General features: G+C 41.2%; 2 protein-coding genes across 3 annotated transcripts in view; one reads left to right on the top strand and one right to left on the bottom strand.

Annotated features, from left to right (window-relative positions):
* The window catches only part of NKCC (sodium potassium chloride cotransporter), an 87,621-nt gene extending 66,417 nt beyond the window's left edge, over window positions 1–21,204 (top strand). Inside the window, exons 8-12 of the mRNA XM_067792014.1 lie at window positions 61–302; window positions 10,620–11,035; window positions 11,123–11,234; window positions 15,257–15,530; window positions 20,840–21,204. Coding sequence (XP_067648115.1) covers window positions 61–302; window positions 10,620–11,035; window positions 11,123–11,234; window positions 15,257–15,530; window positions 20,840–20,956 — 1,161 coding nt within the window. The 3' untranslated portion in view covers window positions 20,957–21,204. The remainder of the gene's footprint in view (window positions 1–60; window positions 303–10,619; window positions 11,036–11,122; window positions 11,235–15,256; window positions 15,531–20,839) is intronic.
* LOC137254360 (SURP and G-patch domain-containing protein 1) overlaps window positions 21,080–27,095 on the bottom strand; it is a 28,384-nt gene continuing 22,368 nt past the window's right edge. For both annotated transcript variants that reach the window (XM_067792009.1, XM_067792005.1), the window contains exons 7-8: window positions 22,651–22,780; window positions 21,080–22,578 (exon numbers count right to left, since the gene is read on the bottom strand). In XM_067792009.1, the coding sequence (XP_067648110.1) occupies window positions 22,552–22,578; window positions 22,651–22,780 (157 nt within the window). In that variant the 3' untranslated portion in view covers window positions 21,080–22,551. The remainder of the gene's footprint in view (window positions 22,579–22,650; window positions 22,781–27,095) is intronic.

Below are 27,095 nucleotides of genomic sequence, written 5' to 3' on the forward strand. Positions count from 1 at the left end.
TTGAAACTAAAAGCTGAATCATACTCGAGAATCGCTCGTAATTTTTAGTTTTGGTTTTAGATGAGCATGGGATATAAGAATCGTTTGAGCATTATAAAGGATGGTCAAAAATATTTGGATGCTCGGAAAATTAAAGCTTTCTATAATGTCATAGATGGTTTGCCAATGGAGGAGGGAGTTAATGCATTGATTAAATCAACTGGTTTCGGAAAGTTGACCCCAAATATTGTACTGATGGGCTACAAAACAGATTGGGCACAATGCCGCCGGCAATGTGTTGAGAATTATTTTAATATTTTATAGTAAGTATACAGAATCTTGATTGTTGTGGAGTTCAATAGATAATCAGAGATATTGGAAAGGGATGTGATAAAAATAATCGTTCTAGTATTTGATCACGATATTCTTCAAAACAATCGGTTACCTAATAATGTCGAAGTAAAAAGTCTCGACACTGTTACCAATTTCATAAGGCCTAGATCAAAGTAGCTTGGAGGATCGAGCCTAGCTCAGTGAAGGCAGTCGCCTCTTACATCCAATTAAGATATTGTAACGAATTTAGGGTATTTTTGTGTTATGATAGGCTTTTCTTGACCATAATGTTGCTCTTAGTGCAAGTAAAACTCCACTATTACGTCCCAACGTTTCGCTAAGCACCTTAGCTTCCTCAGGGGTGAAACTGCATTTATTTAAATATTTTTTCAATTTACCAACGTAATTTGACATGCAATTATAAAAATAGTTGTTTAAAATTTCAACGATGTCCAAAAATTAAAACCAAACAAAAAGCAATAAACGAAAATGGACTTACATATATATACATACTAGCCTTTACCCGCGGCCCCGTCCGCAAGGAGAAAATGAAATATATGTGCTATTCACGTTAGCCTGTTTATCAAGTTGTCTGTTTAAAAATTTTTTCTGTCAATGTATTTTATTTTTTAATACAGTAAAAAAAAGAACTAACTGAGCTGATGGGCACGCTTACATGAATAGTACAATACACTTTTTTCGAATTAAAAAAAATACATTTTGTTTCTAAGTTAAATTAATTGATATGACAGGGGTGAAAGAATTACTACTCATAGAACAAAGGAGTGAAACTACAATTAGCTAAAACCAAAAAGAAGTTTTTAAATAAAAGCAGTGTTGCTTTTTCGGGTATTTAGTTGGTTAAAATATTAAAAAAATTTTAATTATAGTTGTAATAGTTCGTTACAGGATTCATTTAAAAATGGAACGAAAAAGCTGTGATATATTAAAGATAAAACATACCGAATTTTAATTACGAGTAATTTGCCGTAAATCCACGGCCATGTGTGCTGAATTACTGGTTTCGAAGAGACCTAAAATGATCCCGGAAGTGTCCCTAAATGACACCAAATAGTCACGAAATGATGCCGACGGGATCCTGTACAAATCTCGAAAACTATCCAGAAATGATGCCGGAAGGGTCCCAAAATAATCCCGAAGTAGTCACGAAAAGTCCCGAAATGACCCTGACGGGATCCCGGACGGATCCCGAAAACCATTCAGATTTGATTCTTCAACGGTCCGCAAATGATCCCGATATAGTCCGAAAAAGTTCCGAAAAAACTCTGACGGGATCCCGGACAAATCCCGAAAATCGCCCAGAAATTATCCAGGAGGAGTCCCAAAATGATTCCGAAATAGTAGTCACGAAAAAGGCCCGAAATGACCCTGACGGGATCCCGAAAACCATCCAGAAATGACTCTGGAGGATCCCCAAATGACCCCGGAAAAGTCCACAAACCATCCAGAATTGATCTCTGAAGGTTCCGCAAATGATCCCGAAATAGTCCCGAAAGTCACGAAAAACTCAGACCCATCCCGAAAATCATGAAGAAATTATCCTGGAAGGGTCCCAAAATTACCCCGAAATAACTCCGACGGGATCCCGGACAGATCCCGAAAATCATTCAGAACTGAGCTCTGAAACGTCCGCAAATAATCCAGAAATAGTGCGGAAAAAGTCCCGAAAAAACTCCGTCGGGATCCCGGACAGATCCCGAAAATCACCCAGAAATTTTGCCGGAGGGGTCCCAAAATGATTCCGAAATAGTCCCGAAAAAGTCCCGAAATGACCTTGAGGGGATCCCAGACCGATACCGAAAACCATCCAGAATTGATCTCTAAAGGGTCCGCAATTTATCCCAGATAAAGTCGCGAAAAAACTACGAAAGGATCCCGAACAGATCCCGAAAATCATAGAGAAATTATCCCGGAAGGGTCCCAAAATGATCCCGAAATAGTCCCGAAAAGGCGCGAAATAACCCTGACGGGATCCCGGACGGATCCCGAAAACCACCCAGAAATGATCTTTAAGGGCAACTTACCCCGAAACAGTCGTGAAAGTCCCGAAATTACCCCGACGGGATCCCGAAAACCATCCAGAAATTATCCCTGAAGGATCCCCAAATGATCCAAGAACAGTCTCGAAATTCCCTGACATTTTCCCGAAAAAGTGAAAAAATAAACCCGACGGGATCTCGGACGGATCCCGAAAACGATCCAGAAATGATGCCGGAAGGGACCCCAAATGATCCCGAAAAATTCCCGAAATTCCCCCGATGGGATCCCGGACGTATCCCGGATCATCCAGAAATGATGCCGGTTGGTACCCCAAAATGATCCCGAAATAGGCCAGAAATGACCCCGTCGGGATCCCGGACGGATCCCCAAAAGTTACAGAAATGATGCTGGAAGGTGATCCCCTTAAAGAAAGATGAAAAATGAAATGATCTCCTTATAGTTCCGAAATGATCCTGACGGGATTGCCGACGGATCCCGGAAACTATCCAGAAATGATGCCGGAAAGGTTCCCAAGTTATCCCCACATAGTCCCGAAATTACCCTGACGGTATCCCGGACGGATCACGAAAACCATCCGGAAATGTTGGCGAAAGGGTCCCCAAATGATCCCGCATTAGTCGCGGGTTCCGAAATGACCCTGACGGGATCCCCGAAGGATCCCGGAAACTATCCAGAAATGATACCGGAAAGGTTCCCAAGTTATCCCCAAATAGTCCCGAAATTACCCTGACGGTATCCCGGACGGATACCGAAAACCATCTAGAAAAGTGGCCGGAGGATACCCCAAATGATCCCGAAAAAGTCCTGAAATGATCCAGACGGGATCCCGGACGAATCCCGAAAACTATCCATCTAGGTACCCCAAATGATCCCGAAATAGTCCCGAAATGACCCCGCCGGGATCACGGGCGGATCCCGAAAAAGTCCTGAAATGACCCCGACGGGATCCCGTACGGATCCCGAAAATCATCCAGAAATGATGAAGGTAGGTACCCAAATGATCCCGAAATAGTCCCGAAATGATCCCGGACGGATCCCGAAAACCAACCAGAAATGATGCCGGTAGGTACCACAAATGGCCCCGATATGACCCCGTCGGGATCCCGAACGGATCCCTAAAACTATCCAGAAATGATGCCGGAAAGGTCCCCAAATAACCCCCTAATAGTCCCGAAATTACGCGGACGGAATCCCGGACGGATCCGGAAACTATCCAGAAATGATGCCGGAGGAGACCCCAAATGATCCCGCTAAAGTCCCAAAATTACCCCGACAGGATCCCGGACGGATCCCGTAAACCATCCTGAAATGATGCCGGTAGGTACCCCAAATCGTCCCGATATGACCCCGTCGGGATCCCGAACGGATCCCTAAAACTATCCAGAAATGGTGCCGAAAGGGTCCCCAAATGATCCTGTATTAGTCGAGAAAAAGTTCCGAAATGACTCCGACGGGATCCCGGACGGATCCCGAAAACCATCTAGAAATGATGCCGGAAGAGACCCCAAATGATCCCGCAAAGGTCCCAAAATGACCCCGACAGGATCCCGGACGGATCCCGAAAACCATCCAGAAATGATGCCGGAGGAGACCCCAAATGATCCCGCTAAAATCCCAAAATGACCCGACAGGGTCCCGGACGGATCCCGTAAACCATCCAGAAATGATGCCGGAAGAGACCCCAAATGATCTCGCAAAAGTCCCAAAATGACCCCGACAGGATCCCGGACGGATCTCGTAAACCATCCAGAAATGATGCCGGAAGAGACCCCAAATGATCCCGCAAAAGTCCCAAAATGACCCCGACAGGATCCCGGACGGATCCCGAAAACCATCCAGAAATGATGCCGGGAGAGACCCCAAATGATCCCGCAAAAGTCCCAAAATGACCCCGACAGGATCCCGGACGGATCTCGTAAACCATCCAGAAATGATGCCGGAAGAGACCCCAAATGATCCCGCAAAAGTCCCAAAATGACCCCGACAGGATCCCGGACGGATCCCGAAAACCATACAGAAATGATGCCGGGAGAGACCCCAAATGATCCCGCAAAATTCCCAAAATGAGCCCGACAGGATCCCGGACGGATCCCGTAAACCATCCAGAAATGATGCCGGAAGAAAACCGAAATGATCCCGCAAAAGGCCCAAAATGACCCCGACAGGTTCCCGGACGGATCCCGAAAACCATACAGAAATGATGCCGGAAGAGACCCCAAATGGTCCCGCAAAAGTCTCAAAATGACCCCGACAGGATCCCGGACGGATCCTGTAAATCATCCAGAAATGATGCCCGAAGAGACCCCAAATGATCCCGCAAAAGTCCCAAAATGACCCCGACAGGATCCCGGACGGATCCCGAAAACCATCCAGAAATGATGCCGGAAGAGACCCCAAATGATCCGGCAAAAGTCCCAAAATGACCCCGACAGTATCCCGGACGGATCCCGAAAACCATCCAGAAATGATGCCGGAATGGACCCCAAATGGTCCCGAAATGACACCGACAGGATCCCGGACGGATCCCGTAAACCATCCAGAAATGATGCCGGAAGAGACCCCAAATGATCCCGCAAAAGTCCCAAAATGACCCCGACAGGATCCCGGACGGATCCCGTAAACCATCCAGAAATGATGCCGGAGGAGACCCCAAATGATCCCGCAAAAGTCTCAAAATGACCCAGACAGGATCCCGGACGGATCCCGAACACCATCCAGAAATGATGCTGGAAGAGACCCCAAATGATCCCGCAAAAGTCCCAAAATGACCCCGACAGGATCCCGGACGGATCCCGTAAACCATCCAGAAATGATGCCGGAAGAGCCCCAAATGATCCCGCAAAAGTCCCAAAATTACGCCGACGGGATCCCGGACGGATCCCGTAAATCATCCAGAAATGATGCCGAAAGGTTCCCCAAATCATCCTGTATTAGTCGAGAAAAAGTTCCGAAATGACCCCGACGGGATCCCGGATGGATCCCGAAAACCATCTAGAAATGATGCCGGAAGGTACCCCAGATGATGCCGTAATAGTCCCGAAATGACATCGACGGGATCCCGGACGGATCCCGAAAACCATCCAGAAATGATGCTGGAAGAGACCCCAAATGATCCCGCAAAAGTCCCAAAATGAACCCGACAGGATCCCGGACGGATCCCGTAAACCATCCAGAAAAGATGCCGGAAGAGACCCCAAATGATCCCGCAAAAGTCCCAAAATGACGCCGACAGGATCCCGGACGGATCCCGAAAACCATCCAGAAATGATGCCGGAATGGACCCCAAATGGTCCCTAAATGACACCGACGGGATCCCGGACGGATACCGAAAACCATCTAGAAATGATGCCGGCAGGTACCCCAAATTATCCCGAAATAGTCCCGAAATGACCCTGACGGGATCGCGGACGGATTCCGAAAACCATCCAGAAATGATGCCGGAGGAGACCCCAAATGATCCCGCTAAAGTCCCAAAATGACCCCGACAGGGTCCCGGACGGATCCCGTAAACCATCCAGAAATGATGCCGGAAGAGACCCCAAATGATCCCGCAAAAGTCCCAAAATGACCCCGACAGGATCCCGGACGGATCCCGTAAACCATCCAGAAATGATGTCGGAAGAGACCCCAAATGATCCCGCAAAAGTCCCAAAATGACCCCGACAGGATCCCGGACGGATCCCGAAAACCATCCAGAAATGATGCCGGGAGAGACCCCAAATGATCCCGCAAAAGTCCCAAAATGACCCCGACAGGATCCCGGACGGATCCCGTAAGCCATCCTGAAATGATGCCGGAGGAGACCCCAAATTATCCCGCTAAAGTCCCAAAATGACCCCGACAGGGTCCCGGACGGATCCCGTAAACCATCCAGAAATGATGCCGGAAGAGACCCCAAATGATCCCGCAAAAGTCCCAAAATGACCCCGACAGGATCTCGGACGGATCCCGTAAACCATCCAGAAATGATGCCGGAAGAGACCCCAAATGATCCCGAAAAAGTCCCAAAATGACCCCGACAGGATCCCGGACGGATCCCGTAAGCCATCCAGAAATGATGCCGGAAGAGACCCCAAGTGATCCCGCAAAAGTCCCAAAATGACCCCGACAGGATCCCGGACGGATCCCGTAAACCATCCAGAAATGATGCCGGAGGAGACCCCAAATGATCCCGCAAAAGTCTCAAAATTACCCCGACAGGATCCCGGACGGATCCCGAACACCATCCAGAAATGATGCTGGAAGAGACCCCAAATGATCCCGCAAAAGTGCCAAAATGACCCCGACAGGATCCCGGACGGATCCCGTAAACCATCCAGAAATGATGCCGGAAGAGACCCCAAATGATCCCGCAAAAGTCCCAAAATGACGCCGACGGGATCCCGGACGGATCCCGTAAACCATCCAGAAATGATGCCGAAAGGTTCCCCAAATCATCCTGTATTTGTCGAGAAAAAGTTCCGAAATGACCCCGACGGGATCCCGGATGGATCCCGAAAACCATCTAGAAATGATGCCGGAAGGTACCCCAAATGATGCCGTAATAGTCCCGAAATGACATCGACGGGATCCCGGACGGATCCCGAAAACCATCCAGAAATGATGCCGGAAGAGACCCCAAATGATCCCGCAAAAGTCCCAAAATAACCCCGACAGGATCTCGGACGGATCCCGAAAACCATCCAGAAATGATGCCGGAATGGACCCCAAATGGTCCCGAAATGACACCGACGAGATCCCGGACGGATCCCGAAAACCATCCAGAAATGATGCCGGAAGAGACCCCAAATGATCCCGCAAAAGTCCCAAAATGACCCCGACAGGATCCCGGACGGATCCCGAAAACCATCCAGAAATGATGCCGGAATGGACCCCAAATGGTCCCGAAATGACACCGACGGGATCCCGGACGGATCCCGTAAACCATCCAGAAATGATGCCGGAAGATACCCTTAATGATCCCGAAATAGCCCCGAAATTGTCCCGACGGGATGCCGGACGGATCCCTAAAACCATCCAGGAATGATTACGGAAAGGACCCAAACTGACCCCGAAAAAGTCCCGTAATGATCCCGGAAACCATCAAGAATTTATCTCTCGAAGGTACGCAAATGATCCCGAAAGTACCCCGACGGGATCCCGGACGGATCCCGAAAACCATCCAGAAATGATGCCGGAAGGGTCCCCAAATGATCGCGAAATAGTCCCGAAATGATTCCGGAATAGTCCCGAAAATGTCCCAAAATAACCCCGACGGGATCCCGGACGGATCCCGAAAACTATACAGAAATGATCCCGGAAGGGTCCCAAAATGATCCCGAAATAGTCCCGAAAAAGTCCCGAAATTACCCCGGCGTAATCCCGGACCGATCCCGAAAACCATCCATAAATGATCCCGGAGGGTCTCGATATGACCCTTACGGGATTACAAATAAGGTGAAGCTAATTATAAAACCATGTTAATAAGGCAGCAGGCGCATTGGAGCGAATAAAAAGTTACATAGAAACATACAGGTAAAGCTAATAAAAGCGTGCTAATAAAAACAATTGATGGAGGGCGGATGGCGGGAGTAGAGGAGAGGACCACTGATCGTTCCTCCAAAATTGTCTAGATCTCGTTCTGTATGTACCAGATACCAAAAACTATTGATTTAGGAGAAAATTTATATTGAGTTATAACAATTTATAGATTTTACACCAGAGGGGAAGATAAAGGGGGGGGGGGGGGGGTTGGAGGATGTCACTGCTTACTTTGTAAGCCCTCGACTTATTTGACCCCTTGAGTCTGTGATATTGGTGAAGGCCAGTATACGTAAAGTTATAATGTGTAAAAATTATTGAAAAATAATTTCTCGAAGGGGTCGTGGGACCCCCACCCCTCTTTCCATGCTCGAAAAAAATTTCGCTAGTAGACTACTGTCTGTGTCCCAAATTTCGTCAAAATCCGTGTAGCCATTCTGGCGTGATTCAGTCGCAAAGACGAAAAAATATAATAATTAAATTATAACTGTTCCTAGGGGGCGGGTACCACGCCCCTTTTCAAAAATATATAGTTAGTAGATCCTTCTAGACTATTGGCTATATGTGTCCAAAATTTCATCCAAATCGGTCCAGCCGTTCTTGCGTGATTGAGTCACAAAGACAAACGTCTGGACAAACATCCAAACATCCAAACATCCAAACATCCAAACATCTTCACATCCAAACTTTGCCATTTATAATATATATATTAGATATGTTAGGGTATTTGTGTTTATTTGCAACCTTCTAATAACCTTCGTATCGCTAAATTGTTGAATAAATAACTCCAATATTCAATAATGCAAATTGGTCTTTATTAGACTACTTTGAAAGTACACACAATAACACTTACACTTCGCAACCAATAGCGTGCTTCAATGAAACTGATTACTGAATACTCAGCTTGTGCTCCTTTTATACTCTCTGTTTTCTCGTTCATCCATTTCTCCTAACGTCTAGTAACTTCGCGAGTTTCATGCTTGGTTACCAGCCATATGTATGTTTGTAGTTTATAGTCTCTCGCATAGACATATGCGTGTGTATATGTGAGTACTTCTTCGGCTGATGGTGAGTATCTCTCTGCTGCCTTGTATGTACATGTGTAAATGATGATTAATGTGTTTATGTAGCTTGATTTAATATTTTTGTGGTTGTGCATTTATTTAGTGATGTGAAAATTCGCCACAATATGTTGACAATAGATCTAGGAGCACATCTTCAGAGCCAAGCGGAAAAACACCTGCCGTCAAGATTGCGAATAGAGTAGCACACGCAAACCTCACGTAGTCATCTTATTTTTTCTCCCATAGACTTAAGAAATATTTTGGTATCGTGTAGAAAGATTAACGAGTTGTAAGTTTATTGGTATCGGTTCATTTCACTGCTTTGTCAAGTTAATCACACTATCTTACTTCACAATACTTCACTTACAGCGAGTTACAATCGCCATTATTTGCATTGCGTCGGCTTTTATAGAACTGTAGAGCATCAATTTCTACACATTGATCTCACTACAATCATCTAGAATGCTCGCATATCACATCTCGAGCCTTGGGTCGTCTAGTTAACTCTCATGCCTGTGTTTATTGTTGTTGGTAGGATGTTCTTTTGTCGGATATAGATCCGGTAGGTTCTGTTAATAAGCACCATTAAAGTACTAACCCGACCATCCCGGAAACGATTTAATATGACCATATTGAGTATTCTATACCATTCAGTCCGTCGGAAGTTCTTGGCAGTTTAGAGTTTATATCAGTCTAAAGTGACATGGCTACTTTGTCTTGTCATCTTTCACCGCGAGACCCACTTGATTCGCCTCCTAATCCACACACGATTGCGATTCGTCTGTTTAAAGTATAGACTGGAAACTCAAATTCAGACAAAGATGCATACAGGTAATTCCAGATCACGCTTGCAGTCGGCAAAGAGAAGGGACTTCTCCAGGATTTGGCATATCGTAAAAATCTGGTTTATAATAGACTCAATAAGCCGGAGACAGCAATTCCTGTCAGATCGTTGCTTATGGGCACCCTTTCGCCACCTGAGAGAACATCAGATCGTGTCCATCAAACTAGGAGCTGCAGTGCAAGTTATATGGGAACTACGAAAGCAATAAAGAAACAATGCCTTCTTTTCTTTCGTCATATACGACCAACCCTTGATCATTGTTTGAGCAACGTGACCGCTTTAGCCTATTACCCATTGGTAGATAATAACAAATAATAGTTTTGGACGCTTAGGTCTTTCTCATAGGCTATTAGTGACTTGGCTCTTGGCGTTAAACACCGTGGGCTGTCAGATGATTTGCCAATTTTACTCGCGCGCCACTGCGGATCCGACAAAACACAGTAGTTGATTAGAATTGTCTGAGGGTCATTGTGTTTCGCATGGTTGTAAAAACGGCTTAAGATTGTCCATGCCTGTGCAAGAGAAAAGATTACAGGTCCCTTGTTACTCGAAAATGTTTTAGCCGAATATGCAGGTTCAGGTCGTTTATGAGTCATCACCGAGCTCAGGTTTAGATAGTTGGCAGGAGCCTTAATTAGGTAGGCCCACCGTTCCATTCGGCAGATTATTTCCTTCTATACCATCAAACAAGGTTCGGTAAATACCCCATCAAGCGTGCGAACAAAACTCCCGATATATTTCAGATAGATTAGCGTTTTCATTAGTCTCCGCACTGATTCTGATGTCAATTGAGAGTTCCACAACCCTGCACAACTTTTCTTTTTAAGACGTTTTCTCACTTAACCCTTCCATTTTAGTAACGCATTTTCTCAACGTATGGGTGTCGTCATTTTACGTCTACCAAATGGACTGGAATTTTCGGAATTGAATCCTGCAATTCCTAGCAATGGCCGACATGTACATAATGCCAACGAATTAGGTTACACAAATGCATTGGTGCCAAGAGCAAATGCAGCCTCAGAGCTGCTACATGTTGACTCAAATTTAAACTTAGCCGGCATCGATAGTACGAATTCATTTTCGGTATCACAAGCACCTTCTATGCCAAATATGACAAGCTCTCGCAAATATACCGTTAGTGATGATGACGGTATCAAGTATCTTACAAAAGGTGGATCCGAAGTGTCAAAGGATGTACTCGACGCAGTGACAGTATTCTTACGCAAACAACCAAAAGGCAGTATTGACGTATTTTGGCTTTATGACGATGGTGGTAAGTACACAACTCCGAACGTAGTAAGATAGAGGTGGAAATAATATTTTCATATATTTTTATTTCATTTGTTCTCTGCTTTTAAAGGTCTTACCATGTTGTTGCCATATATCCTATCGCTGCGTTCAAACTACCAAAACTGTAAATTACGCGTATTTGCATTGAGTCATGGCAAAGATGAGGAGATGGAGGAGAAAAAGTATGTACTATTGGAAGACAAATAGCTGATGCGAACTATAACGTTAGGTGAAGTGAAAATGGGTAGCCCAATACAAGGTTGAGTTAGGTTGGGAGGGCGTATGTTCCAGATATTTCTTACGTAATCCATATTGAAAAACTAAGTGAAGTTGAGAGGGATCAAAAAACAAACCCCCTTTACATATGGCAAAAAACTTAAAGCACCAGAAGTCTGAGTCGCCTTGTCTCCTTTTGGACCTTAACTGAGGAAATCCTTGTCCTCCTGGCACCTTATGCCAAGATCATAAGAGAGATTGGGGTTAAACGGAATATAAGGGCTGTAGGACAGTTTCTACTTAATGACACACGCAGCCTTACTGCGAATTTGTGTAAATTGAAAGGAAAGTTCTTATCGAAAGCCGCCTATGGAAGCAGAGGAAGTGGAAGGCCTGGCCTATGTTGGAAAGGCCTAGTGGAGCTTATCTACGATTCCTTGTATGTTCTTCTTGGTGCAAAAAGTGGAGGAGACTGGCGTTATTTGTTGAAAAGCTAAACTTGTTTGAACGGTTAAACGCTAAATAAAGAATCAAGTTAGAAAAAATTTCTTTATTTTTCACTCTAAATCTTATCTATTGGACTAATAAACCATTTTGTAAATAGCAAGTTCGATATCGAACTGAGGTATCGAACAGACGAGTGTCGACTATCGAATTAAGGAAAGCCAGCTCTGAGTATGCAATTTAAAAGTAAAGCCCTCTCTTGATGAACAAATATTTCGCTTTAAACTGCCCTGATGTATGGCTGATTGTGTCGAGAGATTATGGTATGGCCCTGGGAGTATTCGAGGAAAAAGTTCTCCGAAAGATGTATGACCCTGTCCGTGTTGCCGACCGATTGTTAGTTATTATGAGTGCAAGAAATAAAAGCACCAAAACTAGCTGGCTAGTTCATGGTATGCCAATGGTCGAAGACGCTCTGTCCCAGAAAGTATATTGTAACGAATTTAGGGAAATTCCGCTTATTTGCAACCTTGTACTAACGTTCGTATCGCTAAACTGTTGAATAAATAACTCCAATATTCAATAATGCAAAATGGTCTTTATTAGACTACTTTGAAAATACTTCACAATAACACTTATACTTCGCAACTGATAGCGTGCTTAAATCAAACTGATTCATGCTTACTCAGCTTTCGCTCCTTTCATACTCTCTGCTGTGTCGTTCGCATACTTTTAGGCGTTTCTTCTTCTAGAATTTACTACTTAGTTATCAGCTATAAACTACAGATGCACGATTATAGCTTCTCGCATTAGAGGTTTACGCCGATCACTTTATCGGCGGCGGCGGCGTAGGCTCTATTATATATCGGCGGCGGCGGCGTAGGCGGCGCGCCGGGGTACGCCGGTGTTCTTACTTTAAAAGCTTGATTTTTCTATCTAAAAAAATAATATTTAGGAAAGGGTTTGTTTATATGTATTTAAGGAAATCAACGTGTTGGCCATTTCGGAAAGATCCGGGGTTTTTGCATGAAAATCTCGCAGACCGTTCAAAAATTTTCAGGAGTAGCTCCTTGCGAAGGGATTGTCCCTCGTTCGCATGCTCCAGAGAGGCTACGAACCTAACCCCGGTCTTTGGAATTGGTACTGCTGCGTCTGCTGAAAAGAAATAGAGATACATAAAATAGTCACACTTTTGCCTGTATATCTCGTGCAAAGCGTAGTTTCACCTAGGGTTAACTCCTAATAATCGTCGCGAACACAATTCCTTTAAATCATTTGTCGCTCCCTGGCGGTCACGCATAAAGGAGACTTAGGGTTGCTATGAATGGTCTATTAATACTCATGACTATAGTGGCACAGGGCGCCTCCAGTTTTTTCGGCTGTTTTTAAGAGCTACAAATTCCGATGTGCGAACAGTAGGAATCCCTACCACCAGTCGCTACCACGCCTCCTGAGCCTCACACCATATGCCAGTACAGAAGCTATAGGACTGCGACTTTGAACTCATACCTTCGTTGACGTCACTTTCCTAGAAGCTCTAGGTGTAGCTCCGAAGACTTTCCAACGGATGCTTTTGTCGCGCTATGCTGCCGAGCTACACCTTGAAACGCTAGGGAGTGACTATTCGGCCAAAGATGCCGCCCTCGAAATCATAAGCAGTCTAAGTGGATGTCATTCCGTCATGGGTGAAAATCGTGTAATCCTCGGCACATCTACATAATTAAAATTTTACAAGGACCCTGGATAAAATTTTGAAATGTAGACCAAAGATTGCAGACGTTTGTGTTCACAACATAGATTTCAATAGTCTTCGTTAAATCAAATTTAGAATGAAAGTCGACGGATTTTAAGTTGAAAGTTGTTAACTACTGTTTTCCGGCCTTACGATAGAGGAGCTCATTAAGTATGACCGCGTAGCTTCAGTTTTCAGACAAGTTCGACTGTCCACTACGTTAGGGTAGTATCACAGACGCTCATTAGTTCCACTGTCTTGGGAAAACTTTTGCTTCACCACTTTGAGTGTTCTTGCGAAGGAAAAAGCCTCACCTGGTAGATATATGTGCCTACGTATTCACAATTGTAAAAGGAGCCGTAACGTGTAGGTGATATTTAAACTTGGTTGATAGGCTATAATCAATGTGATTCACTCCAAGGGACTAGTTTTGGATAGGGCCGCCAACTTTAGGAAATGTCAAACCGGGAGACTTGGCTGTTGAAGGATGAAGTGTGAAAATCAAAATTAACATTTCAGACGCTATTGTATAGTTTCGAAAATAAACAACAGATGTTTGAATGCAAGACTTAGTGATTTTTCAAACCCTTCTCAGAGGTACATATATCCTCAACTTAAGTATGAGGTAAGAATAATTTCAAAGGAGTGTTTATGCCCCTAAAACCTACTAAAGGATTTTGCATCACTGATTTCGCTTATTCTTGAGGACAATTTAAAAACATGTTCGCTTTGGGTCATTTTATTTGAATTAATTGTTCATTATTAATTTTTTCAAAAATGCAAAGTGAGCATATAAATTTATTATATAACTTTTCGTATAGTATTTTGTTTTAATAACTTGCTGAATTGGGTGATGCAAAATCCGTGTTAAGCTGACATGGAAAGCGCCTATTATTTTAAATGACTTTTGAATAGTTATAAAGAGTTAAATTTCGCAATTAGTTTCTTATAACTGGCAGTGATGCGCATCCGTTGATACCACTTTCGACCATATCCGACCAATTTTCGACATGAACAATAAATGGCCTAAACAGTCTTAAACGAGTAGAAAATATAGTAACGCGCCGGACGCCGCGCCGCCACGCCGATATTTTTGACATTAGGCGGCGGCGTGCGAAAAACGACCAAAATCGGCGGCGGCGTTATCAGCGGCGTATATCTCTATCTCGCATAGACATATGCGCGTGTATATGTGAGTAATAGTTCCACCGATGATTGCATACTTTTGTGAGTATCTCAGATATATGCATGTGTTTGTGCGTATCTCTCCGCTGCTTGTATGTACATATGTGTAGACATAATGATTGATTTGTTATACTACTGCTTAGTATCGGCTTAGAGATGATAGTATCCCTTAATGTTGCTAATATTCGTCACAATATCTATAGATACCTGTATTCGGAAGCACAGGAATTGGGAGACCTAGATGAATTGGGCGAGGCAGGTAGAGGAAGACTTGGCTGTTTCAAGCACATGCAGTGTCAGCAAGTTCATAGTAACTGACGCTGTACTGGCTTCTGGTACTCCGAAATCTCTTGAAAATGCATTTCCATGCAGCCATCTTCCTCATTCTCAAGTGAATCCAAGGGATTAGTGAGTCTGTGGAACGCCAAAGAGTTGGAGACCTTCCGGGAAAGCTCCTCTAAATTTTAGTAACAAATATTTTAATTCTCACATTCAGGAGGCACTAGAGTGAACTGCATGACCTCCTGCTCAATAAGAGCTGAACTTTCAATTAGTATAGAGCTTAATATATAGTTAATTACGAAGTAAATTTAATAATTTATATTTACACTTCTCTATTTTCCACAGCATGGCAAATTTACTCAAAAAGTTCCGTATTAAATATTCCGAGCTAATAATGCTCAAAGGCCTAAACACAAGGCCACGCATGGAAACGATGGTAAAACATAGGCAGCTCATACAAAGTTATTGTCATAGTTCGACGTATGAGATGCGTCACATCGAAGAAGAGCTAAACTCGTTGGAAGAGAAGACTCATCGTCAGTTACGCATACATGAGCTAGTTGTGGAGCATTCATCTAAGGCGACGCTTGTTGTGATGTCTCTACCAATGCCACGAAGAGTAAGTATCTGAACACATACAGTATGTGCTTTTTATAGCCAGCTGTTTCAGTAGGCAGAGTGATCGAAATTTCATTACCTTATCGAGTATTTTCGGAGCGTGGCAGGTCTTGAATAACTTATGCGATAGCCCCTACGGTCATGATTACAATTCGATTTTTAAACTTTAGTCGGCTCTTAACATAGCAATACCTTTCCACGGGTATAATCAAAGCCATTAACTGACTAGTGGGTAGTCTTTGTTCAGCGATTGTTACACTCCTTTGTGGAACGCTCCTGCGTGACACTCCTTTGCCGAATATAAGTTCGGTCCGCTGCGGCACTTATACCGTCTGCCACAAGGCGCAAAACCACAGAGAGGATCATCGCACCATTCACCTTTACTGAAGTCCATCGAACACGCCAAGGACCTCCTTCAAAAAATAATTCCAACACGGAGGTGGTCTCCATTTGGTTTGCTTTCACAGGCGGTTAACAATAGGAACACTTTCGGTGCGAGATAAACTTTAATCACTTTCACTTTTTTCTGCATTTTTTTTTACCTTTATATTAAGTCGCTTTCATGTTTGTCCCCTCATTTCCATACGAATTTTTGACCCACGGAAGTCTTTTTCGGTAACTTCCCGTTGAGCTAGACACTTGCTACTTAGAGCATAGTTCAGATCTGGGAGACATTATAATGCAAGTAAAAAAATCCGCTAGGTGGCGCACGGATCGAGATATACAGAAAATTAATTTTAAAATAGAAATTTTGCTATCTACTTTTAACTAACTTCTCGGTGATCCAGAGAATTGAAGCTTAGCACATATTTCGCGAGTCGATGGCACTACAATTCGTGGAAAACAAAATGCCACCAGGTGTCAGACAGATCTAGATAAACGAAAATCCCTGAGTGAATCTTGCGATCGATTTTTAAGTAACTTCCCGGTGAGCTAGAGACCTGAAACTTGGGCCGTGAGTCAGAACCCGGTGACAATGCAATATTTGTTCAAAAAAAATTCGCTAGGTGGCGCATAGATCGATATATTAAGAAAATTATTTTTGATTTGGGAATCTTTCAATCCATTTTTAACTAACTTCCCGGTGACCTAGAGACTTGAAACTTGGCACATAGTTCGAGGCTTGGTGACAATGCAATTTACACAAAACGAAATTCCGCTAGGTGGCGTGCTAATTGATATAACTACAAATCCCTGAAAAACGAAGGGAATCTTGTGATCGATTTTTGAGTAACTTGCCGGTGAGCTAGAGACTTGGAACTTGGGCCATGAGTCGGAACCCGGTGACAATGCAATATTTTATCAAAATATTTCGCTAGGTGGCGCATGGATCGATATATTAAGAAAATTAGTTTTGATTTGGGAATCTTTCAATCCATTTTTAAATAACTTCCCGGTTACCTAGAAACTTGTAACTTAGCACATAGTTTGCGAGTCGGTGGCACTACAATTCGTGGAAAACAAAATGCCGCCAGGTGGCAGACGAATCGAGATAAACGAAAATCCCTGAAAAACGCAGGGAATCTTGCCATCGATTTTTAAGTAACTTCCCGGTGAGCTAGAGACCTGAAACTTAGGCCGTGAGTCAGAACCTTGTGACAATGCAATATTTGATCCAAAAAAATTCGCTAGGTGGCGCATGGATCGATATTAAGAAAATTAATTTTGATTTGGGAATCTTTCAATTCATTTTTAACTAACTTCCCGGTGACCTAGAGACTTGGCACACAGTTCGAGGCTTGGTAACAATACAATTTATAGAACACAAAGTTGCGCTAGGTGGCGTGCTAATTGAGATATCTACAAATCCCTGAAAAACGAGGGGAATCTTGCGATCGATTTTTGAGTAACTTGCCGGTGAGCTAGAGCCGTGTGTCAGAACCCAAAATTCCAAATGCCTTTTTGTAGGCATCACTAAAAAAGTGAAAATAAAAAGATGATAAAAAATTTTAAGGACTACCTTTATAAAAATGGACCAAATAAGGCAATTTATCCTTTAATACAGACATAATCTTGTTGAATTTTGACTAAAAAACTTTAACAATAGCTCTTGTAGAGGAATTTTGGGATTTAAAATTATAAAGGAGAGCGCGTGCTTAAATTTTAAATAATCAATTAGTTAATCCCAAGTACATGATTTGCCTTAAATTGAAAGATTGCGCTCCACCTTTATAGTTTTAAATCCCAAAATTATTTTACAAGAGCTATTCTTAAAGTTTTTTAGTCAAAATTCAACAAGATTATGTCTGTATTAAAGGAAAAATTGCCTTATATTTTTTGGTCCATTTATATAAAGGTAGTCCTTAAAATTTTTTTATCATCTTTTTTTATTAGTGAGGCATCGACATAATGCATGAAGGCCGTACAGTCCATAATTAAATATCCCTCGTTGATTCCTGGCGATGCCGCGCAAAGGCCGAAGGATGATGCGAAAAACATGTTTTCCAAATACTGAGTGGGACATCACCTGATTCAGTAGTTGTCGTCCGTTATTCTACGGCTTATACCAGTACTCAGACTAAAGAGCCAAGATTAGACCTTCCGATTTTATTTTGCATAAGAGTCTATGGATGGACGCAACTCTTACTTTTTTTGCTTAAGGATAGTCCCTTCCTATTGCTATTTTATCGAGCTTACATCCTTCTCGATTGGAGTAACGGATTCCTCATCTAATCCTTCGCTTATTCACATCAGCCTTTTCCTTACACTCGCAGCATTCGGTATCACGCTTCTCTCTTCTATGACTTCTAGACATATTTACATCGGCCCTCTTTTCCGAGTCAGCACGACCATGGTAAAATCAATGTCTTAGAAAGAGTGGAAAATATTAACAAAACACTGTGGTGGAAAGTAGTTTCACTATGGTGAGAAATCATTCTACATAACTGTGCGAAACAGTATTGTAAAGAAAAATTATTATTATTAAATTAATTTTTTTTTCGCTGAGATATCGTATTTTGAAATTTTCATGTTTCTACATTTTCCTACACCTGAAAATCTATTGAGATAACATAGACATGATATAGTCGATTACTAATTTTCTTGAATTGAGTCTTATTTTTCTTAAAATTTTGTCTCACACCATAAATGTGCTAACTCACCACACCCCTACACTAACCCTCGGGTACCAAGTCACACACAGCCCTAACCCCTAGAAACCACCCCGATCATACCGCAAGCAGGCTAACCCACTTAACCCTGGGGACAGAGTTTACTCGCATATTTTTCTTAAAATAAAGGGCCTATTACGGTATACAACTCAACTTAGTTAGTTGTAATTAAAACAACTCAACTTTCAGACAACTCAACTCCTGTTTGGTATTACGAATTACAACTTATTTCAGTTGAAGTTGAATTGGTGCTGCCAGCCTAAGAAAGTGATGATTTGACAGATAAATGGACAGCTGATCAATTTGTGGCGAAAATTTAAGCCTTTGCAAAAATGATTTTGTTATTACAAGATATTATATGATATGAAATCTATTTTATAATGGCGAAAATGTTGGTGATTAACAATTCGCGAATACGAAAAACATTCGCGTGATCATTCCAATCCCTTGGAACTACCAAGCACCAAGTAAGAAAATGTTGTAAGTTGCAAAAGATGAGCTTCAAATGAAGTTATTTTGCAGATTTGAAAGGAAGCATTTTGCTCATTACTAAACACAATTAAGAACCATTTCCGCAAACGCGTTCGAGGGAAGGCTTTACCCCTATTTTAAAATTATTCGCCACACTCCGATTCCTTGCTGACGGCAGCTATCAAAAATGCTATGGAAATGATTTTGGTGTTGGACTGGTTTTAGATATTATTGAGGAGCATATTTGTGCGAAGTGGATTAAAACCCAAACAACAAAAGTTGTATTTTACTCTAAAACAGTTCACATAATTCTACCTATTTTGGCTGCATCCGAACTGCGGCCAGCCTCGTCCAACTTCGGAATGTCGCTCCATAAAGTCAAAAAGTTATTCAATGCAATCCTTCGTGTAAACGTTGTTTTCTCTATAAATGTGTACAAAATTGTCGATTATTGTTTGATTAAAAAAGGTTTAACTACCGGCTTTAAATTTTTTTTTTTTTTTTTTTTGTAACATTTTATGATCCCATGCACCATCTAACTTTTATCAAAGGTGGTATCAAAAGACGCTTTTGAACTCCGTTTTTAGGTTTCGAAAGCGGAAATAAAAATTTTATTTCTGTCGAAAAATATTTACAAAAACCCAGAAAATGGCCCAGAGAGGGTCCGAAATATGAGGCCCGATCCACAGTTTTTTTTTGCACAGACGATCTTTCTGTGCTGTCGGCATTTGGCCGCGATTTGTAAAAATAACCCTGGGTGGGTCCAACGCCTTACTGCAATAGTGTGTACAAAAAATCTGGTAAAATGCAACCATATGAAAATTTGAACCGAAATGATATGACAAAAATTAAATTTTTAATTAAATTTTATTTTTAATTTTTGTTGTCGGATTCTTAAATCGGCGGTCGAAACGTGTCTTTTTATACCAACTTTTGAAAATTTTTGTTAAAAATTAGGTGGTGAACCGTCTTCTAAAACTTAACATTTTTTCAAAACAACTGCAAAATTGTATGAGGCAACTGCTAGTAATCAGTTGTAAGATTTTGACGTCTTTGACAACTACACCAACACAAGGTTCTAAACGGTAATGCCACAAAAAGTTGTTAGACTAGACAACTCAACCGACATTTTAATGACAGGTTGAGTTGTCATCGGTAATACCAAATTGCGATATTTCAACCCAACCAGAGTTGAGTTGTAAACGTTTATAAGGGCATAAGTTTTATTTATATAGATATCTCACACCACAAGTGGGCTAACCAACTTAACTGTTAACTCATCAACTCCCGTATCCCCTAACCCCTAGAAACTACCACAAACATGAAAATTTCAAAATGCGATATCTCAGCGAAAAAAAATTATATTTGAGCAAACTCAACGCCATTTGAAAGAAGAAGACTTGTATTTAAAGATGCCATCCTTTAATTTTGGTGAAAGAAAACATCTGCAAGGCTACATAACCTCAAACATGTCCAAAAACGGTTAGAATATCTCGAAAACCAGAGCTGATAGAACAATTTTGAGGCAAGATTTCGATTCATCGCATCAAAATCCTTCGAAAATATATAGGCCGGTTTCTGGGTCTGAGATGCTGTCGGCATGTGTTATATACGAAGCACGATATTTATTTACAGCTGGCTATAAAAAGTTTAGTTTTACACGAATTAAAATGTTTTAACTTGTTCTCTTTTGATCTAATACTAAAATATTTTCACTCTATCCTATCAGGAAGCGATATCTGCAGCTTTATATATGTCTTGGTTAGAGATGTTAACCACCGATATTAATTGTCCCGTTGTGTTAGCGCGTGGCAATCAAACTCCAGTTTTGACCTTTTATTCGTAGTTTTAGGTACCACCGATATTTTAAAAAATATTTAAAACAAAACAAAAAAAAAAACTTTTAAACCAAAACAACCAATGCACCTATTACTATTTACATACCTACATTATATGATATGTATTGAAATATTAATATGTATTTTAATTTTGCGTTTAGTATTATTAGTTTGTAATAGTTTGTTAAGCTCAGCTTTGAAAAAAAAAAATAAAAATAAAAAATACAATAATAAAAGAAAAATATAGAACACTTTATATTATTTCTAATTGCTGTTTTTATGTACGGGTCCCTTTTTCGCACTTATTAGGAAACCAAATCTATAAATAAAGTTTTGGTTGTAAAGATGGAGATTCGGGCTATTAGCGAGCTTTGGGCAATTTTGGTCGTAGTGCTTTTGTTTCATCATCATCATCATCTTCCTCAACTCCTATTGGAGCATAGGGCCTCGACCACCAACTTAAAAATCTTATTCTGTTAGGTGCAGTTCTTGTGATATCATTCCACATGTATCCTGCGTCTTCGAGTTCTTTATCCACAGTTCTGCGCCAAGTTTTCGCAGGTGCACCAGGTCGTCGGCTTCCTTGTGGATTCCATCGCAATGCTTGTCTGGCCGTATTTACTGGAGGTCTTCTGAGAGTGTGACCAATCCACGACCACTTACGCCATTCTTGCTTTGTTTATGTGAGACTGAACGTCATCTGCACCGCTCTTATTTGAGACAATACTACCAAGATAAACAACGGATTCTACACTTTCGATTTCATTTTCGTCAACCGTAAGCATCAATGGCCTTGATGAAATACTATAGCCGCATCTTATGACTTTCGTTTTCGCTGTATTGATGCTTAGTCCGGCTTCCTTTGCATGTGTGTTGACAGCTTCTAAATTGTGTTGAAGGTCAGTACTTCTGTGACTTAGCAGACAGACATCGTCTGCATATTCTAAATCCCCTAGCTTAGTGAAAGGCGTCCACTGTACACCGTGCCCACCATTTTCTGCGTTCCTCATAATCTCGTCTAATGCCAAGATAAACAAGAGCGGCGAGAGCATGCAGTGCTTTTGTTTAGCTATATTTTATTAAAATAATTTGTTAAAAATAAACGATTGTGAGCACACAAAGAAATCTTTTTGTACTATGGCACTATTGTGAATATTTGCACTGCATTACCGGTAGTTGCTATTGTACGCTAGATGGCAGCGCAAGTTGTAAGTTTTAATTGATTGACGGCAGTTACTGTTATACGCTAGATGGCAGCGCAAGCTGTAAGTTAATAGAACAGCTGAGTTCTGTTGATATTTGATAACAGACTTTTATATTGGTTGCGAAAGATGCGCACGGGTCAGGCTTTCATTAAAATATTGCTATTTTAATGGAAAAACCAACAAAATTTTTATTTTTTAGATTCTTTTGATTATTCTTCGTTTTATGCATTTACAAACATACATATTTCTAGGTTAGGTTTGATAGTGTTACACTTTTTAAATACAGTTATTTGTGGCTAAATAAGAGGTATATTTAACATGTCAGTGTAGGAAGTATAACTATAGGATTATATTTCTCGCCAGGAGCATCTTTGCTTTTCTTACGCTGAATTTTGCAGTCAATAGTAGGCGCGACGTGGATTATTCTTGAATGAAAATTCAAATAAAAAAAGTTTAGAATTATAATTTTACTAAACAGGCAAATTGTTGTATCTTACCAAAGGGTTGGGCCGAAAGCGATAAGCCAGCATCATGCGTTTACGGTAAGCATCATATTCATTGTCATTATCTTCAGGTGTAGCAGCACTTGCAACACCTAGGCCTTGATTGCCGTCACGTTGTGGTGCTCTAAAAAATTATAAAAATTAAATAAAGCTACTTTATGAGCGAGCGAAAGCTTACTAGCGCATTTGTAGAACAATCTCAACCGAAGAAGAGGCACAGGTGAAAGGTAGAGGCCTCAAATTGGTCATTAGAAAAGCTTCTACTGGACCGGATCTAGCTTGACCTACCAAAAAGATATACTATCAACCTACCGTATTACTGCCATACGACTAGCAAGTGCGTATAGAACGGTGTCCAAAGAAGCGATCTTTGTTTTATCTCGGAAAATTCCAATGGATGTGCTGTCAAATGAAATGGCCGATAGAATGACATCGGAATCTACTGAAGATGCCAAGTGAAACGCAAGGTCACGAACAATAGTTAGGTGGCAAGAGAACGGTGGGAAAATCAAGGGAAAAGCCCTGGAACTTCACGTTACTTCAGAATATAACGGAATGGTAAGAGCGGAAGCATGGTAATCTACCACCTCACGTCATGCATTCAAGGGGTTGATAAGCACAATACAAAGCTTTATAGTTTCAAAACTTCCGCAACCCAATTGTCAACCTCACCTACGCGAATGGAATCCTGTTAAAAATATAAATTTATCATACACATGTTTAGCAGGCGAGGCTCTGGCGACCCCAAGTTTTTCATGGCACTAGTGGGTTGGTGGCGCGATGGCCTAGAAGATTTAATGTGGTGGGACGCAACAAATTAAATGGAGTTACATTGAAATTACAGCCTTTGGCCATATTAATTGTTCCCGAGATGGTCGGGCTAGTACCTTTATGGTGTTTTTTTACCAGAACGTACCGGATCTGTATACGGCAAAGGAACATTAACATCGATAACACTCCCAAAACCTTGTTGTTGTTGTTGTTGTAGCGATAAGGTTACTCCCCGAAGGCTTTGGGGAGTGTTATCGATGTGATGGTCCTTTGCCGGTTACAGATCTGGTACGCTCCGGTAACACAGCACCATTTTGGTACTAGCCCGACCATCTCGGGAACGATTTATATGGCCACATTAAACCTTTAGGCCATCCCTCCCTCCCCACCCCCAAGTTCCATGAGGAGCTTGGGATCGCCAGAGCCTCGGCTGTTAATGAAACAGGATTCGCCACGGATAGGTGAGGTTGACAATTGGGTTTCGAGAAGCTATATATTGCGCTGGCAACCTGAAGGGTTGCGCTACACACCCCTTGAATCTGGTATTTTAGTCGCCTCTTACGACAGGCATACCTACCGCGGGTATATTCTGACCCCCTAAACCTTCGGGGAGTGTATTTTTCGTTAATACAACAACAACAACCACCTCACGCAGATGTTGAGTGGGCACGGCGGTTTCGAGGAGTATTTACATACTGAATTGAAAAACGAAGTTTCATTGTCCTCGATATCTCTCTTTCAGAAAGTTTTTGGAGCGAAAGCTTCCATAAGGAATTTAGTTTCCCTAATGTGCAGACAAGTAGATTATTGGACGGCTGAGAGCCAAATGGCCTTTCTAGTAATGACGCCATAGATGCATGCTGAAAGGGAGCGCAGAGAAATGCGCATGCGAAGCAGTGGCGATTGAATCGGGGTGTGGAGACATGAACATGATTAGCCTAGTTTCATTGGGCCACTTGAGAACGGTGCGCTGCCCCAACGTCCAAGAAATAAAAAAAGGTATAGGGCCACGAACAGGAATTTGAAGAGGAAGAAGAGAATAAAGTAAAGGTACAAGTAGGGGTAAGTTTGGGGTATAAGGTGAGAAATTATATATGAGAAGGAAAATAGAAAAGGGATATATAAATAAAGTAGGAGGATAAGATGAAAAAGTAGGTGAAAACGAATAGAGACAAAATGATAGGGAGATGGAAAGTTTTTACAATATATTGAAGGCTATCATGTAAGTTAAAGTATGAAAAGTCCATCATATGGGGCCTGCGCTACTTGGGATACGAGCAGCAACAAGTTGGTTCTCAGAACCGCTTTAATATTAATTTCGATGTCTCCTGAAGACCATTTTTCTTTTTGCAAGGCCAGTATTTTCGTAGTGAGGAATTACAACAGGGGCGCTGTTCCTTTCATGCTGCCGTTATAAACATCACTGTTGTTGTTGTTGTAGAAACATCACTGCTGGCATCTTCTAGAAGCTGAACCCACTCCCAGGCAAAGCCTACTAACTATAAAAGTGCATTAACCGCCGACAAACCAACGAAGTGATAAATGACCTACGTACCAATACTAAACCGTTCGTTATACATAATTGTTTTTATGTATTAGGTTTGCCGAGTGAATATAAAAAATAATGGTGCAACAGTTTACATAAAATATTTGATAAACGTTAATTTGTTAATCATTTGTTACGTGAAAAAAATTATAGAATTAGATTATTAGGATACAAATCAGTAAAGTTGTATTGGGTCTGAGATTTTTGGAAACTATCGACTTTCAAAAAACAAGGAAAACCACATTTTCGTACGACTCGAAAAATCTCCACTTTTTATATGGAACTGTGAAAACGATTTTCATCCCATTTAAGACATTCTTTTGCCCTAGCCATCGGACTCTTTTTAATTTTCAAAATTTTCAGCAGACAGCAAAAAAGGTTGTAACTTTTTTATTTCTCTTTTCTTTAATTATTGTAAATAATAGGGGTTTTCGGTAAGATTTAAATAGCTTTCAAAGCAGTTTTTCAAAATAATAACAATAGTTTTTTTTACTTTTCGTGCGTTTTAGCCTGAGCAGTTGTGCCCTTTTAATAATAAATAAGCAACTAAATTAATAATTTGCCATTACAATGTATAATTTATTTTTTCTACAAGAAATATATTGTAATGAATTTTGGGAGATTTCGCTTATTATGCACCCTCTGCGAACGTTCGAATCGCTGAACTGTCGAATAAAAAGCTCCAATATTCAGTATTGCTGAATGGTTTTTGATTAGGACTACTTTAGGAGTAGTACTTCACACTAAAAAAGATACTTCAGTAATAGCGTGTTTAAATCAAACTGATTAGTTATTAATCAGCTTGCGCTGTTTTTATACTCTCTGTTGCCTCGTTCGCATATTTCTCCGAGGTCTAGACTTTTCATGAACGTGCAATCTGGAACAGTTGTATCTCATATTTGGTTATTTAGCTATGTGCGTGTGTATGTGTGAGTAACAACTTCTGCTCTTAGCTGATGACTACATATGTGCATGTGAGATAATCTCTTTGCTTCAAGCTGCTGGTTATGTGTATGGAATGTTCTTGTACATAAGTGTGGCTGCTTGCTTTAATGTGTACATGTACATAAGTGTGGCTGCTTGCTTTTGTGTTGTTGTGATTATGTGACATCATAGTTACATTATGTTTTAATAAATTAACCGAAAGGTGAAACTAATTTTTAATATGAGAGTCAGATGAGCTGGTTGAAATTGGCCACGCAACGATAATGCTGCCGATATCCTTACACTATTATGTAATACAAATTAGTCCCTTTTTAATTATACTTGTTTTTTTGGTTAAGTGTATTGGGTAGAGCTAGCTTGAAGCTATTGTTCACAAAGCCACTAACAGAGTTCGATGATACGTGGATTCCACCGGCCGTCTTGGAATATGAGTACTCGATGATCTTTAAAGAAGTTCGTTTCTCTCCTGGAGAAACTTCCATAGTGATGGATTTCGTTTAGTAATATTCGGGCAAAAACTTATTAAAATCCAAAATTACTTGCGTCATTATTTTCCAGAAAAATGTATTCTACCGTCCATCATGTTTGAGTATTGACGTTGTCTTTATAGTCGATATTTTCTTTTTAAACGTCTTTTTATACACCAATTTTGACTATCATACAATAGTTCTCCTGAAAACATCGTTCAACAAGCTTATGAGTGATGATGCAATACCTAAATGCAATCAGCAGTAGCCTGGTAAATAATAAGTGGGGATACTGCATATTGTATTTACTATTAAAAGGGTTAAGAAACCGGTCCAAAAGCCCTTTTAAAAACCAAAGCAAAATTCAAAAAAGCTGGAAGTGTTATTTTGGCAATAAAAAGGTCTTGATTAAAACTTTAAATTGCATTCAAAATTTATTTTTTGCCCGAATGTGGGTATGTGCCCTTTTAAGAATAAACGATTCAATGATTTTATATAAATTGTTGCACCCTAAATGCATATAAATAAAATAACTTCAAATGCAACGTGGCAGTTCTAAGATTTGTCCAATTCGACTGAAATGTTGCACAGTTTATTTTTAGATCATAACATATTGTGACGAATATTAACATCACTAAGTGATACTACCATCACTAAGCCGATACTAAGCAGCCAATCGTATGTACGTAAACAAATCAATCATCATCTAT

Source organism: Eurosta solidaginis, chromosome 1 (assembly GCF_040869045.1).
Source record: "Eurosta solidaginis isolate ZX-2024a chromosome 1, ASM4086904v1, whole genome shotgun sequence".
Taxonomy (NCBI): domain Eukaryota; kingdom Metazoa; phylum Arthropoda; class Insecta; order Diptera; family Tephritidae; genus Eurosta; species Eurosta solidaginis.